This window comes from Ciconia boyciana, chromosome 7, assembly GCF_034638445.1.
Source record: "Ciconia boyciana chromosome 7, ASM3463844v1, whole genome shotgun sequence".
Classification (NCBI taxonomy): Eukaryota; Metazoa; Chordata; class Aves; order Ciconiiformes; family Ciconiidae; genus Ciconia; species Ciconia boyciana.
Window position 1 is genome coordinate 29,794,946 of NC_132940.1, and position 19,329 is coordinate 29,814,274.

The 19,329-nt window shown below is 37.9% G+C and overlaps 1 protein-coding gene across 4 annotated transcripts; it reads right to left on the reverse strand.

Annotated features, from left to right (window-relative positions):
* Positions 1 to 36: 36 nt before the first annotated feature.
* On the reverse strand, positions 37 to 19,329 carry FIRRM (FIGNL1 interacting regulator of recombination and mitosis). Of its 4 annotated transcripts, none has more exons than XM_072868695.1 (24): positions 19,170 to 19,329; positions 18,604 to 18,643; positions 17,754 to 17,842; positions 16,426 to 16,530; positions 15,713 to 15,853; positions 14,537 to 14,699; positions 14,075 to 14,159; positions 13,379 to 13,517; positions 12,808 to 12,885; positions 11,782 to 11,846; positions 9,942 to 10,090; positions 8,880 to 8,988; positions 8,178 to 8,364; positions 7,068 to 7,150; positions 6,632 to 6,683; positions 6,215 to 6,304; positions 5,320 to 5,505; positions 4,531 to 4,653; positions 3,526 to 3,621; positions 2,976 to 3,089; positions 2,468 to 2,572; positions 2,082 to 2,162; positions 1,215 to 1,328; positions 37 to 922 (listed from the first exon to the last, which is right to left on the reverse strand). In XM_072868695.1, exons 1-24 carry the CDS (start codon positions 19,266 to 19,268, stop codon positions 737 to 739), a joined length of 2,679 nt encoding a protein of 892 aa, XP_072724796.1. In that variant the 5' UTR covers positions 19,269 to 19,329; the 3' UTR covers positions 37 to 736. The 4 variants fall into 4 exon arrangements, with proteins under 4 accessions (XP_072724796.1, XP_072724799.1, XP_072724797.1 ...); XM_072868698.1 differs by having other exon boundaries at positions 11,782 to 11,810; positions 12,808 to 12,888; XM_072868696.1 differs by having other exon boundaries at positions 8,178 to 8,334; positions 12,808 to 12,888.

Below are 19,329 nucleotides of genomic sequence, written 5' to 3' on the forward strand. Positions count from 1 at the left end.
TGGTTAATGTGCCTTTTTCTTTTTTTTTTTTTTTTTTTTTTCAGAAAAGCCCTTAGAACTGGCTCTCTCAACTTTTCAGCTAAGAGATGAATGTACAGTTTACTCAACTTATTTATTTCTGTTTATGTAGTTCTGTCAGTGGATGGCACAAGAGGTGCTAGGAACTGTGCAGTGAAGGACCACTGAACAAAAACTGCTTAAGCACTGTGACCAATAAAGATTACTTTTAAAAGATTACCCTAGCATGAAGTGGAACCAGCAGTAGAGGTATGTTCAGAGAACAGTTTAGAGCCTTAAATTGTTATTCTTGAGTGTATTTTAAAATTAAGATAAAAGCACCTCCTGCCTGGTCACCTGTACGTGACAGGAACAAAGGTAACTTACTTTTACAACAGAATCAAACATCTTAGTACTCAAAATACAATCTCATTAAATATTTATCGTCATACAGTAGCTTAGAAGAGCAAGCTATACATTGGCAATATACAAAATGACAGCTCAGATGCACAATAGTGTCCATTAAAATATATCAGTCCTTCTAGCCCCTTATTATGAAAGACAGGCCAACATCTCACACCTCAATTCATTCTGGCACATTAACCGAGACCCAGCAGTACAGTAGAACATCACCCCATGTCACAGTTTTTTCTTCTCCAGCAATCATGGTACAAAGGCATCTCTTCCCTCAGAACAGGGAGCTGAGCTGTTTTATTGTCTCTAAAACCTGTTGAGTACCTTACCGTACACTGTCCCTGAGGATGGCTATAGCTGTATGTAGAGCCTCCAGTTTCACTGCAAGCCAAGCAGGGGGTGACCCTTTCCCGAGCAGCAGCTTCACAGCCTCCACTGCTGCCTCCATCGTGCCTACTGCTGACTTATACTGCTCCTCAGAGGGTGGGTGACATGCTCTTTTTGCCAGAGGCTGCAGATTTAAGTAAACATGAGACATCATTTGTAATGCTCTACACAAGTGATCAGTCTTCATGCAAATGCAAGAAAACCCTTTGATGGAAAAGACCTGTAAGAGTTCTTGCTGGCTGGCAGGCAGTACAGAGCATTCAGGTATAATACTAAGGGCCAGGAATGCATGCGACCTTTTATCTTAGAACATGGGGGGCAGCAAGACCATCTTGAACCTCTTTAGATACTTCCCAGAACTGACAGAAATTGACAACCGTTGACAACAAATTGACAATAGTTTAAAGTGCACATACCTCTCCTGTTGACTCCAGTTCTCCTGCCATTTTCATAAACTGTGCACTGCAAGTAATCCTTTCTTGTTTCATGCGTTCTGTTCGTGCTTCTGTTGTCTCTTCTACTTGCCTCATCTAGGGAGAAAGCCACAGGAGAGGTAACTAAACCAAGGCAGCGTTACTAGCCTTCATAGGCTCAATTTGTATACCAGAACAAGGGGGAAGGAGGGAGAGATCTTAACATGCAGTTCAAATTGAATCTAATTTCTCACACACTCTTCTGAGCAGGAGATTGAAGTTATCTACAACTTCGGTATAGCATCACTGGTAGCTATCAGTTCTGTTGCTAATTATCTGCTTGTCAAAAACTGCTCATCCAGATAGCCCTGCCTTAGTTTACAGCATGATAACTATCCCCTCTTTCCCACTGTCTATGTTCTGAATGAATAGCCATCTGCTCTTAAGAGAATTTGTTCTAACATGCAAAAAGGACTAAGATGTTTCATACATGTTCATTTAACTTTCAGACACTGATCCAAGAGAAACAGGGAAGGAAATCACACAAATGGAATTATGAAATCCCTGTCTTTTTAATAGATAACTTAACTTCTCTGCTTACAACAACAACTGTGCATTTTTTTGTTCAACGAGGGAAAAGCAAAGCATTTAAACCAAAGTACTGGAAGAGCAACATGCATAGGAATGGCAGTTGTTAATTCTCCTGATTAAAGCAAGTAGAAAAGTTCAACCAGATCCCAGTTAGCAGAACAATTTATTTTAAACTTACTTATTTCATTGCCATGCAGATGTAGACATAGACAGTGTACAGCTTATTATGGATGTGTACAACATCAACTAAGAAAGCAGTAAAATGGTTCAACAACATACCTTAGCCAGAAAGCTAACAACTTTGTTCTTAGTTTCTTCAGAATTAAGGCACTGAGGAACAACATCTTCATGGCTTGTTTCCTGTCAAAAATGTTGAATAATAGTTGCTTAGTACATTCATCTTAACAAAGGAATAGACAGAGTAAAAAATGTTTTTGTGACAATCCCTTCCTTGTTACAACCTATGCTTAATTTTCCTTCACTTCCAGCTCCTGAAATCACTTACAACCATATTAGCCCGCATTACTTTTGATGTGCAATAGCATCTGTAATACTAAGATCCAAATTGGTCAGTGAAGAGCAGCAAACATTTAAGACAGAAGAATTTCTGTATAATAAAAGTTAACAGAGCCAAATACATGCATCCAGCCTTCTGCTATGCTTACCTCTGCAAAATGTGTGAATGCCTCCAACGCGTGCTGATGAATCAGCCAGGTCTGGTCAGCTAGTAGAGATGCAAACAAACATGACAACTGGGGTACAACTTGCCTCTGAAAGAGGAACAAATATCTATCAGTTCCAAAGAGTTAGTTGTGCATATCTTACCAACATGATTTATTATTCAAGAATCACTCTAAGGTCAAGGGACAGGTTTGTGAAATGCAAAACTGCTACTGCCCTGTCTGGCAAAAACACACTGTAAGGGAGGTGACATGCTCTATTCTTTCTTCTTGGAGGTTCAAATGTCAGTCGTTTCTAACCAGTGAGAAGCAACAAGCAAATGAATAAACATAAAAATAAAACTGCCATAGACCATTAGTAAGTCTCCACGATGACTATGTCATGGCACTCCTGTATGTATGTGATGAACTTGATCCTTTATATTTAAATAAATAACATACATTTTCATCAAAAGACTGAAGATTATCTAAATAAGGCCACAATTATATTTACCTGTGCTTCTTGTGGTATAGACACCTTTCCCATAGAAGAGAGAAAATCCACCATTGCTAGACGAACATGATCTGGGGGATCCAACTGGAAAAGGGAAGACTGCAGGGCAAATACCTGCAGAAAGCAAACCCCAATGAAGCTCCATCAAACAGACTGCAGGTGAAAACTGTTCTGTCTCATCTTTAAATCTGAGGACATTGATTTTGGAAAACTGGACTGAAAACAAAAGGAGGTATGCTACATTTGAATAAAACTAGCCAGGATAAAGTTGCAGTGTGCACTTAAGAAAGAAATAAGCATGCTCTATAGCATATCCATATATCTCAATTATCTTACAGAGTAATGGGATTCTCAAAAGCAACGTTAACTGAAGTGCCATATACTTGGTTTAAAAACCAGGAAAGTAATCAAGGCAGAAATAAAATTAGGAACCTCCATGCGTTAAGAGAAGGCCAGACCATGAAATAACTCATTTGAGATTTCAGTAAATCTCAAAGAACTTGGTTTTCATTAAGTAAATTATTCATAAGAAGGTATTGTTTTGTTTTACCTGAGTGATCAGTTGAGTGTCTAATGCTTGGATGAAAAATCCCAAAAGCTGAAGTAACAAACACAGTGTCTGCTGGAGACATGGTGCATCTGAGACCTTCAACAGATCACAAGATATTAGTCACATTGCATTTTAGCTTATGGAATAACTACTTAAGAAAGAATTTAAAGCTACAGTAGTGTTCCAAAATTCTTAGCCTAACCACACACATTGTAAGCAGCAGAAGAAAATATTAAAATAGTCATATCAATATTCCTAGGTAGTAATATTTTACAGGACCCTTTTCTTTGATTTTTATTAAGAATATTTCTTATCCCCCATCTCCTTCCTCCACTCACTAATATAAGCAGCTAAAGGTTATCTGAACTATTTCTTTTCACTTATCAGTTGCCAAATGTCTTCACAGAACAGCTGAGGTTGGAAGAGACCTATGAAGGGTCAACGTTGTTGGCTCTTCTTCACCCTCACTCTCAAACTTTCTTTTTTTATCCAGAGTATGAACCATGACAATCCTTTTTTCTTTACTGCAATTGCAGACATGAACAGGTATACAGTCACAAGGGAATCACTTTACCCCCTTGTTCTCAAATACAGGAGGAAGGTTACTAGCTCTATGGGTTTTCATGTGCTAAGCTATGTACTAATTAAATCACCATCAGTTTTGTTCACATTCTAATGAAGAAAAGTAGGCCAAATTTGCAGCTGGTATGAATCAGAATGAGGTATTTCAGACTTCTCGTTAGGCAAGTCTGAATCTGACACTAACGGATGGAATAGCAAGGAGCCATATATGTAACATTCAGGAAAATTCAAACTCCACTTCCCAGAGCACACGCCTGCTTAATACATAAACCAGTTGACAGCAGATGGGCAGCACAGTTACACTGTGCTTTACAGAAATGGTCCAATCCAAGTAAAACAACTTGGTAACAAACACACGATGAAACAGCACCAGCCTCTCAAAGACATCATGCTTTCACCATTGGGAGCAGCAAATTCTCCTACCTGCTTAGCCTGGAGAAAAGTCCAGAACTGACCAAGCACTCCCAAGATAGATGCCTGAAGTTCTGCCTCCAGAGTGTCACCAGCAAAATTGTAGGCAGCCAGCAGGACAGAAAGGGCAGTATTCTAGTAGAAAAAATTTGTAAGTAAGATCAAAAAAAACCTATACATGAAATGAACCAAAACCCCAGGCTCATATTAAACATCTAAAATGATACAAGATGGCAAGAAGCCCAATGTGCTATGTCAGTGGTACAGTACAGTTAATCCCCCAGGCCACTGGCCAATAAAGCTTCCAAAGCAAGGAAACCATCCGTTACTTCTGTGAGTTTCACACGGTGCTGTAGTCATTAGCTGCATTGGCAGGCGAAAGCTGGCAGCAGATGCTTCATGTGGAAGTCTCTAGTTTCTCACACTCCTCTCCTTTGCCAAGGAGACCAGTGAGCATCTTTCAGATTTGATGTTGCATAAAAACAGACAGGACTTTAAAACTTAAAAGTAATTCTAAAGAAAAATACATCCACTCACCCAGAGGGCAAACAACAACTAGAATAACTAATAAACCACATGACCCGCACTATCATCACCCTCAGAGTAGAGGGTCCTAAGGTGTACTATGTACTAGAAGAAAATATTAAAATGAGAATTCTTGCTCATGCATTTGCCAGTTAGGCATGGAAAAAAGCTGTGCAACACACAGAAAAATAGAATTGAGGTGACAGCAACAGAACCCTTATAGTTTGGAAATCCAGAGTTCACACATTTTTACAAAGAGAACTAAGTCTCCTTTACCACCGGTCGGAGCTCTCCCAAAGCACGCCTGCTATTCAGCCATCGCCTGCACTGTGCAAGCCCTGCCACACAGAGCTGACACGCCACTCGTTTCCTAAGATCAGGATTCAGGGCCTTGAGGGATATGTGCTGCCACACAGCCAAGTTCTCCTCCTCTTCTGGAAGAAACTTATGAGCAAATTCTACCTGCAAACAAAATTTAATAGGAACTATACAGACCAGAAGACAATTTAATAACCTGTCAGAAAGCTGAGAAACCAAAATGCATTACTAGTTTGCTTCAGAAATATTACATGAAAAAAATTGCATAAAACCTTTCATTTAAATAAAATCTAACTTTTTATACAAAAACCTTATAAAACTGCCACCTCCCTTGTCACATATAGGACATCAGAATGATTAAGCAACTTCAGCTGCTTGAAGCAATGGCCATAGCAAGTAGAAGAAAGAGCTTTAGCCTCTCTGAGGTGTATAGAGAGGCACTGACAGGAAAGGATACTACTCTTTATATCTGATGACATGAGAACACTCATGAACACCAGTTGCAGATGGAATGACAGGACATACAGTTTCAGCAAATCTGGGAGATGTGCCATTTTCATAGTCAAAAAAGGACTTTGTTGCCACCCAGTAAGACCACTCCTAGAAAGGTATATGTGCCTTTGTCATAGTGGATCCTAATTTGTGCAGATGTGCTCTTCACTAAAAACAACAAAGTAATATCAAGTACAATATCAAGTACAATATCAAGTACAATATCAAGTACAATATCAAGTACAGCAAGCGAACGCTCAACATCCTGCCATTTCTGAAGAACTGAAAGAGGATATTTTAACACAGGCTACTTATTTAAATCTCTTCTACTGAAGACAGAAGATGCTGGTGCTATACTTGCCTGATGATCTGGAGCCATCAAGAACAGCATACGCCTCAGCAGAACACCCAAGGCAGAGACCTGGTAACAGTCACTGGGCCAAGACTTTATCTGAATTAGGAAAACAGGGAATGCATCCAATTAGATTAAGAAAAAAAATCACCACTTGGCAAATGAATTCTATACAGAATGTTCTGAGAGTTGTTATGTGGGATTACAGCAGTAACACTAAAAACAATGCAGGACATGTTGGAAATACTAGGCATATTGCTTTATATTTTCAAAGTACTGCTTTTGCTAATTATTAAGCCAATTTGAGGAATTAAAACAATCTCAATTTTGGATTTGGAAAAAGACGTCTTTGGTCATTTAGAAAGTTTGCCAGTAGAACTAGGATTAAAACTGGTGCTGAATTGCTAACATCACTGTGCTGCTTACCAAGTGGGCAACCACAACAACGTGGTGAGCGCACAATTCAGCTGTTCCATACCTGGAATGTGAGAGAGAGACAGAAGCTTGTGAGTCTGTAATTCCTACTCTTTTACAGACTAAATATTTTAAATCTTGTCTGAGAGATGGCTGTTTCCTCTAACGTATTTAAATTTGATGTGCACAGACACAATTTACTTGAGAGAACCATTCCAAAAAACAATTATTAAATAATAGAAAAGGTATGTTCCCCTTACTTGCATGAATGTAAAAATGGCAAAGCCATTTCTGCTCCTGATTTTCAAAATACGCTCTATATCTGAAAAGAATCTAATTCTAGGACAATTTTGTCTTAAAAAAAAATCTCCCTCGAGGAATTATGTACAACAACAGAACTAACTGGATCTGTGGAAATCCTGCTTGACCTGTAATAAAAACATCTTACCGGGCAAGGAAGCACCACGAGTCCATTGCTAGCAGAGACGTAATCATACTAGAACCCAGCACAGCATCCAGCAGAGCATGCTCCTGAGGAGAAAATATATATATGGAAATTCACACAGAAACAGATTGCAGGCCTACTATTACTTTTAGTCCACTAATGAGCATAAAACCTAATAAGATTTTCAGCTTATCGAATTTAAAATGTTTTAAGAACTCATTTTCATACTCTATATTCAGCTACACCATCAAGCAAGCAGCTGCACCTTTTGTTTTGCATACTTTGAATGTACATGTACATTCATTTCAATGGGCTGAGGATCCTTCACTTTTCAAAACATTTCATCACGTGCATCCCTTCCACGCAAGGGAACTTTTATGAAAAAAAATTTTTTTTTAAACCAATGTATTGCAAATTTTCTTGCCAGCTTTATTGGCAGCTTACTGAAAACCAAATAAAACCTCTTCCTCTTTTAGCAACACAAATTTTATCTGAAAGACGCATGTAGCATTCAGAAAAAAACCCTAAATTAGGGCTATAATTTTTGTAACAGCTCTTATATAAAGGTTTACATTTACCCAGAGGTTCTTTTGTCTATGTGCAGTAAAAAGTGAAAAACTTTTAAAACATTATATAAAGTTAATCAAAACCCAGAATACTCCTCTGAAGTAGAAAAATTTGCTTATTACCATTTTACAGTATGTTCTTAGCTAGAATCACAACAATATAATCTGCTCTAATGCCACTTTATAACTTCACAGTATAGACTAACAAAACCACGTAAATTTAATACAAGTTGAATACTGCACAAAAGAAAGCACTGAACTTTTGTAACAACTTGACCTCCCCCCCTCCCAAAGAGAACAAAAATTTCCAACACCACTGAGGTTCTCAAGAACTTGTATGAAGCTTTACCTTCCCCTTTCCCACAAGTGACATTTGCTGTATAAGTGAACTCCAGTCATGTAACTGTATTACAGCTGCTTTCTACAGAGCCACTTCATACCTAAGCATTTCTTTAGAGCTAGATCATTAGAAAGAACTCATTCTTTTTTTAAATAGTACCTATGCATCACAACAGCTGAAGAGATGATAAGCAAAAAACAATCTTACCAGCTGAGGAAAGTGTGATGGGAGTGTGGAAGCAATGAAGGAGCACAGGTGGACACAGACATAGTGATACAGGGTGATGGGAACTGCTGGCTGACCTGTACTGATCACCTCTGGCAAACGAACAGGGAGAGAAAGCTCGCCAGAACACTGCTGGAAACTGAAGAAGAGAGCTGAAAACAAAGACAGGCTGCAAGGGTAAAAAAAAAAAAAAAAAAACCAAAAACCACCACGGTTGGGTTACAGATATGCAAATCCCAAATCCTGCAAACAACATCTGTACTACAGAATCTTTGTTTCTGACCAGAAATGGTGGCAGTGACTTCAGTGCTTTTACACTAGATTTAAGTTCCTGGCTACCTTTCTCTTTTACAAATTCAGGTGATTATTAGATGGTTCAGGCATAAAAATGCAAGATTTTAACTTAGTTAAGTATCAACAAATTATACACACTCTTCTTATCCTGGAATCAGTCTAAATACCGTTCCTTTCCTGGAAAAACAAAGCTATCTCTGGCTCTGTATCCTTCACTCCTGAAGCACTGAACATCAGATCCTGTTTTTCTCAGCATAAGGATGTAAATCTATAGAGTCTGACAAATTTTACTATTCGGTTGTGAGGGAAACCCCAGCAACTGAGCCCCTCTGTTTGCCCATATAGGCTGATCATTGTGGTGAAGAATTAGAGTGAAAACCTTTTTAGTACCTTTTTCCTGTGTTCCAGAGAGCTTGCACTTCTTCAGGCTGAGAGGACAGCTTGTCCATTATGGTAATCAGGACAAGACACTGGGGCAACTGCTGCTCAGGAGGGAGACCTGTAGAAGTTTTTTTTAAAATATGATGCTAGTTGCCCTGGTAAATATATCGTGTGTGTAAAATGGCTTTTAAGCAAGTGACAAACGATGAACAACTGGTGAAACATAAAAGTTCTCAGTAAAACAATCAAAAATCACTTATAGACACAGCTGGGAAAAAAAAGGAATGTTTCATCATTAACATTATGTTTGAAGTGAAAAATAAATGCAATATACTATTTCAGGTAAAACCTAAATGAAATATTCCAGTTCTCAACTGTTCTGCAACATGCTGCAAAGGAGTTACAATCTGAGTGCCTCACGCTTCCAGTTTCCTTGAAAGCACTGGATGCCTCAAACACTGAAAACGCAAAGTTTTCTTCTAAGTCTGTCAGGATAATCACAAGGCCAGAGTGCATATGTGGGAGAGAAGAAAGACCAGCCTACAGAGAGAAAAGAGCAACTGATGCTCACACCATATCTCCCAAGAGCTAGCACAGCTATCTCAGAATTATGACGTATTGGTCAGGGCAGAAATGACAAAAAGCTCATCATTTTTCAGTGTCAAGGCTTTCTACTTTCCACAGAAAATAATTAATTTAGGAAAAATAGCTGTCTTTCCCCACCAACAGAACAGCAGAAAAATTTCAACCTACTTTGAAAGTTTGTGACAAATGTGGATTGAAATTATGCAAAACAGCAGAATTGACAGGATTTCTGTTAACCAGATATTGAAGTTACTGTGAGTACTTTGGAAAAGATGCATTCAACAGTAACATGAACTATCTGTTATAAAATTCATCTTAGTTAGCGTGCAACTGGCTATATCATAGTACTTACAAAAGAACTGGAGGCAAGCAAACCAGTAAGAATATTGCTTGTGGTCCAGAAAGTCAAAATATCAATCCTGATCCCTTAGAGGGATATAGTACTTACATAGTACTATAGCAGCGGTGGCTGTATTTTAAACCTACCTAGCTTTTCACTTAACACTTGCTCCATAAAAGGGCTAAAGGGAAGAAGCTGGTTGATGAGAGGGTCCAGAGCCACAAGAAAAACCCGGGATATTTCATCTCGATGAACTTCAGAGATCTCTGGAGCATAGAGACTGGGAGGAAATGTGCTGAGGGGGGATGAAAAAAAAAGTTCAATATTCTCAGTAGCATTTTCAGTTAACATTACTTTTCAAAAGAACTACAAAAAGGCAAATTCATTATTTCCTTGTTATTGTGAAATAAAAGACAGAAAAGGCTTCCCATTTTAGAAGGTCTATTACAGCCTGAGAGTTACAATTCTGCATTCAGCCTTTAAACTAAGCATCACGATCCAATATTTTACTAAACATTGAAAGAAAACCTTACAAGCTCATGGAAAACGCATGTAAAATACATAACATATATAAGAAGAAATACACTGAATCACAAAAAAAGTCAAGCAATGAAAAGCCAAGAAAACACCTGTGTACACAATTTGACAGTTATAAATGTGACAGCACTAATTTAACACAACACTAATAAAAAGGTACCACAATTTCTTTGAAGAGAAAAAAACCCTGGGCAATAAAAGAAAAAAAGAAGTGATATGAGAATAAAGCAAAAGAGATCATTAAATGAAAACCTTCTACTCTTGCAAGTTATAAAGTGACTGTAAAAATGCTACCTTCCTACTCAAAAATCCTGCTCACTTTTGCTGAGTGAATAAAAGTTTACAACCTTCCACTTGAGAAAGATCTACAAGGTAAGTAAAGTTAGAAGAGGAAACTTGTAAAAACATATCCACCCAATCTTGCAGTGAAACATGCAGTGAACTCATGTGTGCATCTCACCACAGAACCTGGTTTCAATTCCAAAAGAATGATTGGAATCAGCCCTCTATTATAAAGTCCACTTTCCCCTATTCTTCCCCACTACTTCACCAAGCAGAACAAAACTTTTGAAAGAAAAATGATAAGCCGCTTGCAGACTGTTATGCTTTATAAGCATAACATTAAAAGAGTATTTGCTTCCGGGAAAACCAGAGAGTCCTTTTGTGAGATTTCACAAGATTATAAACACAACAGTAAAGCTATGAAAAATTTAAGGATATTCTGTTTCTGATCGTCTCTCCCTTCAGGACAAATGTTTCCATACTTTGTCTTAATGTTGAAACAATCTGTCAAATTGTTGCTGCTGACACCTGCATTTAATCTTGTTTTTTTCCTTTCACTAGAATTTAACATAGAAAAAAAAGAGTAGCATGGCTGTTTCCTTACATATGAAACAGAAAGGAATTAGGTTTACTAGGAAATGGCAATTCTGAATTGCCTTGACTTTGCATGATTTGACTAACATCATGCTACCATTTGTTTCAAAGTGGAAAGTACACTGCTGGGTTGCTCTGTTTTAGCTCTGCCTAACTGCTTCATTGCAAGACGAGCGAAGGGCAAATCCTACCTTCAGGAATTTTGACTTTAGGAACAAGAATTTTCAAATGAAACTGTATAAATAGACCCAGTGTCCAAAGCAATCAATCTGCATATTCTACACATAACTTGTTAAGAAATGTTGACATAATCAATTGCAACGAAGTTAGTGGCTTGTCAGTATCAGACACTCAGAGCACTGATCAAGAATAGGTTTAAGGTAACCAGTACCACACAAAAATGTCCAATTTATTAAAAACATTTTTTTTAGATTTCTGTATATGAAAAAAGAAAGGAACAACTCTGGAATGAGAACTATATTTTTGTATCTCAAAATACCTGCAACTTTAAGAATGTAATATGGAGATGTTATTAAGATACTATCAATACTCACTGACTTGTACTTCACTTACCTGTATATCTGAAGAAAGAGCTGATGTAACTGAGAGCACGAATCGGAGAAGAAAGAAAGAAATTCCTGCAGAAGCCATTAATTTTGAATGGTACTTTTAATATAAAATACATGATTAAATACACTTTCTGTTCTGCTATATCGGTGTGTAAACTACTACACTGCAAAAACTGTTTAGGTTCTAACAATCCACAGCACAAAGCAAGTGCAAAGCAAACAATAAACAAAGTATTGCTAAGACTATTACACTACATGTATATATATTGTAGGTAAAACAATTAAATTTATAGGCTTATTTAAAAAAATTAATAAGTACAGTTGTAATAGCTATAGAGAGCTGCAAATATCTGAAGTGCTCTCATACATGCCGTAATGTTGTTTTATCCTGTCACAATGCTATTTACTTTGCCCCCCCACCCCAAATCACCCCCCTGCTTTTACCCCATGGGACAAAACAGATGCAGAATGCACTATCACCGCTGTTCCTCGGCAGCAAAATTTTTTCACATACATTCTTAAAATGGGTAGATTTACAGCATGTCTTCTAATAATGAGAAAAATAAAGCACAGCAACAAAGTACAAGGGCCAGGGAAAGAGCAGGAAGTTAGTGTCAGAGCTAACAACTGTACGTGGGCATTTCTTCTAACTAATGCCACATCGTTTTCAATTGTTGAAATGAGGAACAATTCTGAAAACTTAGCAACAGGTTTCATCTGCTTCCAGATAAAGTTACTATTGCATTGACTCAAGGCTGCCTGTAAAGACTGGACATTTCCTATGAACGCCTCATTGCTTGTAACAGCTTATTATTCTTGTTTTTCTGTTAAACCACAGCAGTAATCCTGCTTAGGCTTGTGAGTATATACAGGTGGAAGAACTACAAGCAGGTTATGCATGGATGTTAATTATACCACCCATATGGTATAGTCATAAATTGTTAAGATATTATGCAGTACAAAATTATTCCATTTGCAGACCAGAGGCTTAAATTTAACACTGACATAGAATTCAAGTATTAAAACCTACCTTGGTGTAGTGTACAAGGGAATTAGCAAAGAACCTGCACAGCTTGACTGTCTTCTGGAACAGCCTGAGGTCAGTGCCCTCCTGTCCAAAAAAGGCAGTTCTAAAACTTAATATACAGAGTAATATAATAAAAAAGAAAGTTAGATTGCTAACAATGTTCAAACTTATTTCAGACTTGATTCTCTCCAGGATCTGCAGCTATGAGGGAAAAACTTTAGAAATCTTCAGTATGCCTCAATGTTTTTATAGCAGTATTCAGAATTGAAATACTATCTTTTGATTGACCTTGGGATACTGTCAGTTTAGGGAAAAAAAAAAATTCCCATAGAGTATGGTGGAAACTTATTTTCAGCACTTCACTAAAACATCCCCAATCTAAACAAAGCTTTCACATGGTTTCAAAAGAACAAGGTATCCTGCCTACCACATGAAGAAAAAAACAAAAAAAAAAAACCCAAAAAACCCCAAAACAAAAAACAAAACTAAACCCAAACCACTACAAGCAATAATACAGCACAAAGAATTTATCCTCCTCAGGTTCAACAGCAGCTTTGTGAGCTTTTTAATTCACCTGTATCTCTGACATCTTCATTTGCTCAGCCAGTTGCAAACAGGATTGAAAAGAAAGAAGAGTGTCCTTGCACAGGCCACTGAGGATATCACTGTGTTTCAGATGGCACTGCAGCAGAGAATGATGCTTCAGGCTTTGCCTAAAAGACAGGAATATAATCAGATATTTATTTGTCAGAAGTGATCATGCAATGAGTTAGTACAAATCCATATAGCTAATTCTTCTATTTAGGCTTTTATACAACACTAATTGGTGCAATGTCCATGTACACCAAACCCAGAAATTTAGAGAGAACAACCCTCTTCATAGCCATGACTAAAAGATGCAGGAGAGGCAGGACGAAAGTGCAAGACAGCACAACTCGAGCCAAAAATGCCTACAAAATTGCAGGTCTGACCTCTTCAGATTATTTATTCAGACAATGGTGTTTCAAAATTTCTTGTGTATTGTAATACAAGAAGTCAAGCTTCTATTACTTTTTCACATATGATTCCTAACTATCTTCACTAACAGTACCTTTAACGCTACTTACTAGCTAAATTTTAAAATAAATTTCTAAATATTCTTACTAGCTAAATTGAATTCTCTAATTTCAATTTTATTTGAAACTCTGAATATAAAGCTATTGAAACGCTGGTTATGTAAAATTACACTCTGTTTATATTACAATAAAACCCAAAGAGTTCAGTGACATACTTGATTATGAACTTCCACGTATTGGCATGAAGAGCATGGTCCATATTGGAAATGACAGAGCATATCTCCAGCACAGTGTGGATTACTAAGGAGGAAATAACAACAATAACTGAGTTAAATCAGATTCATGAGTTCACAGCTACGCTCCTCTCCTAGGAAAACAGCAGCAATCACAAGGACTAAGAGAATACCACCACATTGACACCAAATCAGGAAAATGGCTCAGTGCTTAGGTGCTGCCCCTTTCCTACAAACCTACACAACGTGCCCCATCCCACAGAGAAAGTTTCAGGATAAAATTTGAAATATTTCAAGCTTCAAAATGAAAATGCTGCTTTCTGAAAGGCTCGTCAGGACAGCAGGAACTGAGCACGCTCAGAACCTTGTTTTAAAAATTCAGATATACTCTCTACAGAAAAAAAGAGTGAGCAAGACTAAAAAAAGCGTCAGGTTCACATATACCTGACACCATATCTGTGATGTTATCTTCAGTAGAAGCAGAGCCCATGGAAATCATATCAAGCAGTTCCATCAGTTGCTTCTGAAGAGAGTAAGTTTCCTTAAACATAGCTTGTAGGAGGTCAGAAATCAAGTGCAGATGCCCACAGTACACTGATTCGCTGTCCTGTAGGAAACAGGGAAGAGGAGCTTTAAAAAAAGAAAGTTCAGGAATCACAGCCTGATTTGTCACATGCTGAAAACACCAAGAGCTTTGCCATACATTTCACTGGAAAAAAGAACAAGGTATAGACGTACCTACTTTTAACTTAATACACAGCCATATCTGTAGCTTCTGATACCAACCCCTGTTCGCTAAATATAAAATGCTATTCACCTGCAGCCTCATCAACAACTAATGAAGTCTGCCTGGCTCTAGTGAGTTTAGTGGGCTGTGGATTAGGCCTTGATGCGTGAACCCAAGATCATATTTCTGAACAAAACAGTACGAGGCTAGCAGCAAAGGAAGTAGCATTCCAAATATTTCCCAATTATTTCAAATCAGTATTGTTAAATAAAGGTATGGCACCTGAGTTCAAGCCCTGACATGGAAAACTGCTGTAAATGTTCTCATGAGAAAGAAAAATTGAAGTGTGAAAATGAAGGCCAACCAAAAGCTATTGCATCCGTATGATAACCTTATTTTCACTGCTGTAGAGGGAATTAATGTTGCATCTGAAAATACAGATCTGAAACTGGTATACGTTACTCATCCTAACCAACATAAAGATCCTAATCATAACTTTCAATACACCTTGGAACTTACCTTAGAAATAAGGTAAGTAGCACCATTTTGGTAACCATTTGTAGCTCTCAAACTACTGCAGCTATCAGAAGTGCACAGATGTCACAGATAGCCTATATTCATAAGCAAAATGTTCAACTGACATCAATGCAAAACCTGGAAATAGCACAGTCTGCACCTCTCACCACCAGGTCAGATTTGCTGGGCAGACAGCTAAAAATCATCTTTGTACTCGTGCACTAAGTACATTCTGCGAACTAGTTAACAACTAAATTTAAATTAAAAAAATAGTAATTTGACAACAGCATTATTTCAAAATAGGATCTTCTTACAAAGTGAGTGTTTCCTAAAAGCCAACTGGTATCATAATTTTTCTCTTTCTAACACAGACCTACCTTGCAGTGTGTGAATGTGTTCTTTATTACATAAAGAACCGAGGATGGAAGGGTGCGGATACTCTCCAGAGGCACACATTCTTGCAGTGTGCAGACATATCGTACACAACCGGTCAGAGTTTCCAACAGTTGCACCATAGTCTTAAAGCAAGAATAAACAAAACAATCAATGTTCTTCACTCCTGCAATAATTTCAAAAGCATCTTTTCATAGCTGAATTGCACCTAGATTTTTATGGCATTTAAAGTTCACTGCTATTTGCATAAACAAGTATTTTGTTAAAGGTGAATGAAGCTCCATAAATTAATATCAAGCAATTCCAGACCTGTTCTCCAATACCATATACTCTTTGAAAGTTTCATATTTCTTTTGACTACTGTTCTCAATTTACAAAAATTTTAAAACTCTGAATTAAGTGACTGTATAAACAGGTGCCAGATTCACTCTGTAAATACGGAGAATCACATTCCATTTGCGTTACAGAATTTGAGATTTTTGGGGGTTTTTTTTAAATTCTGATTAGCATCACACACTAAATGTAATCAAATCATTCACAAAATTTTAATTGAACTTTAACTACAAAGGAAATTCAAATTACATTTTAACCAGCTGGTTAGTAGCTGACAAAAACATTTAAAAAACCTGTTAATTGTTTAGTTAAAATCAAAGAATAACGTAAACATTCCTTTGACAACTTATTTCACGGGACTTGCCTGTAAAAGATTCCTTACAGTACTGCATAACTCTGTATTCTGGCTGGTTAATCCTTTGACTTCACTGGATAATTCATACATCAAATTATCAAATAACTGTAGAGTCTGTCAGAACAAACCAAAACTTAAACATTTCATTTATAAATGTACACATGCAAATAGTAACACCATTGTATATCTGCTTGCTTCCTTGGCATGGAGTCCTGGGCTACTGAGATAACTCACAGGAGACAATAACGCTTTCCAGCATTTGAATCCTAAAGCATCACATGCCAAGAAGCAAAAACTCTTACAGTCTTCCCAAATTATAGACAGAAGCTACATTAGCTGTTACCTTTATAAAATCTGTTAGTAAAACAAACTTCCTAGCTAGTTCACTTGAAATATATACCTCATTCTACCAAAGATTTTTTACTTAGTTAAAACTGCACCATTTGAAAAGGATTTTCATTTTGCCTCAGAAAAATTGGGTTTTTGTTGAGAATGATCATTAACAGTTTGAATACATCAAGAAATAAGTCTCACCTACAAACAACAATAATTTCTACTTCGGTTGAGGTCCTTGGATATTTTGTGAGTGTTACTGCTGAGACTGCAAAGACAGCGAGCGGCTTCCAGGCATGTGCAGGATACTATATGAACTGGTATGGTACCGTAATCCTTGTTCAGGATATGCCCGTTACAAGCCATTTTTCTTGTAATCTCCAAAATTTGCTACAGGACATAACATAAGGTATATGGAAATCAAGTGGCCACTTTTAAAGGCTTCTTAAAATATACAAGCTGAGGCCTGAAACTTAAATCAGTAATTCGGCACTGCTTTACTTCAGTTAAAATGTAGGCGTTGAAGAATTTTAATACAACTACAGCACAAAATTCTCCATCATTTAATCCAAAAAGAGAACATATGCTAGGCCACTAAGGTCCAAAAGTTTATTCACTATATTGTTCACAAATATCACCATGTTTATTCATGATATATGAGTGCTGGGTTCTCAGTTTATTTGTCCCGAGAGGCTACCTCACAGAAAAATTCCCCACCTTGGTCATTTTATAAAAAGCCCAATCTTCTCAAAAAGAAATAAAAACCAATTCTGTTACTGAATATAGAAAGTAGAACATATGTTTGATCCTCTCCCCACTGTAAAGAATGGTAACAATCACAGAAACAATCCAACCACACAAAATTGTTAAACTTTTAAAGGGTAAAATTTTAAATCCAAAGCAATAATTATATCATGAGACCTCAAAAAAGAATCACTGCATTCTAAGCAGGTTTTTAGCACTGGTCTGACTGAAAATTCCACATTTAATTGAAGCTGTCATACCTTAGGTAATACTTTTGAGAAAAAAGTTTGTTCCAAATCTGCAAGGCTGATATGGGGCAAAAACATTTCAGTCAGGATCCTCAAAACACCTGCAAAGCAAAACATTTATAAAACCTTACAGAAAAACAACATGTGTTTATCAGAAATGTGTAGTAACCTACCAGATGAAACAAAGAACTGCATCAAGCAGAAACAGATATTTGATTTTGAGAGGGGCAACATAACATATGCCACATAATGCATTATCTGAAAAATCAAGTAACAATAACAGCTCCGACATGCATAAACCCATCAATAATAGCATCACACCCGACTATGTTTAGTTGAAGGCTGAGCACAATTGTTTGCCCACAGAACTAGAATTTTCCATATTCCAAACTGCAAATAGTTGCACGTTTAATGTGCTGGTTGGCACTAACATGCAACTTAACAATGAATGTTAGTTGGCACTAATATGCAACTTAACAGTGAATGTTAGCAAGACTCCTGAACAGCTACATATCGGCCTTATTTTCTTATCACTATCAGGTATTACCAGACTTTTGCCATCTGTAAGATAACGTCCAAAAAGACAATAAAATACAAGGTGGAAAGCACCCTTCTTTCAAGCATCTAAAAATCAGAAGTAGCGGGAAGGAAAAAGCAGCCTTACATGCATAGCTTCTTTATGGCCTTTTATAAAGCTTATTCAACATGCAATTAGTGTTAACATGCAAGGTCCAGCAGGATTGCTGAAGACCATCAAAGTCACTAGTTATAGCAGAAGTATTTTTAAGCAGTGTAGAATTTATAATGCAAATGCAATACAACAATCCCTAGGAAGAAGAGGCACTTCTTGGTCACTACTTACGAATATGCTCAGTCCAGTCTTCAGACTCTTGATACATAGAGTGAAAACGTTAAAGAAACTCAAACATGTTCTACCATAAAGGTTATCTTTAAAGCATCTGCAGAAGTCACAGTGACTTCTCTCATGTTGTCCCACGTACACTTCATCCATCGCATGAAATTGGTGGGGATGCTCCATAACCAACGCAGGCAGATATGCCTCAGTACCGCATGATCAGCCCAAGTATTTCTACAATGTATTGGAGGGTAAGTGTTGGGGGGGGGGGGGGGGGGGGGGGGCGCCTGGGGGGAGAGGGGTATCTACACTGCTAAGTGAACCACACACTATTTTCTACCGTGAATCTTTTATTTCAGTGAAGGGCTGTACTCATTTCCAGTGAAATACCCAGCACCCAGCTTTTCTGTCCTGTGTCAACCCCTTACAAAGGTTGCACCACTTTCCCTCCCAGGGATTTATTTGCTTGAACTGTGCAAGGCTGAAGGAGGAACACCCCCACACTCCCCCACCACTTCGGGGTGGCTCCCCACAACCACCCATTAGCCGAACCGCCCTCCCGGGAAGGATATAAGGAGCTGGGGCAGGACAGCGGGCAGCTCCCGGCGGCAAAGGTCCCAGTCCCAGCCTCCCAGCTCTTGCAGGAGCAGCTCGGGGTCTGTTTGAGACATGGCGCCAGCTCCGCTCACCTCAGGCCCGGACAGTGGCGGGAAAAAGTTACCTCCGCTATCC

Excerpts from the sequence above, each read along its gene's own strand:
- FIRRM (XM_072868694.1), bottom strand. The coding sequence starts at position 19,268 with ATGTCTCAAACAGACCCCGAGCTGCTCCTGCAAGAGCTGGGAGGCTGG. Across the intron at positions 14,700-15,712 it reads ACACATTCACACACTGCAAG|GACAGCGAATCAGTGTACTG; the intron begins GTAGGTCTGTGT and ends TGTTTCCTACAG. Across the intron at positions 2,573-2,975 it reads CTATACCACAAGAAGCACAG|AGGCAAGTTGTACCCCAGTT; the intron begins GTAAATATAATT and ends TTCCTCTTTCAG.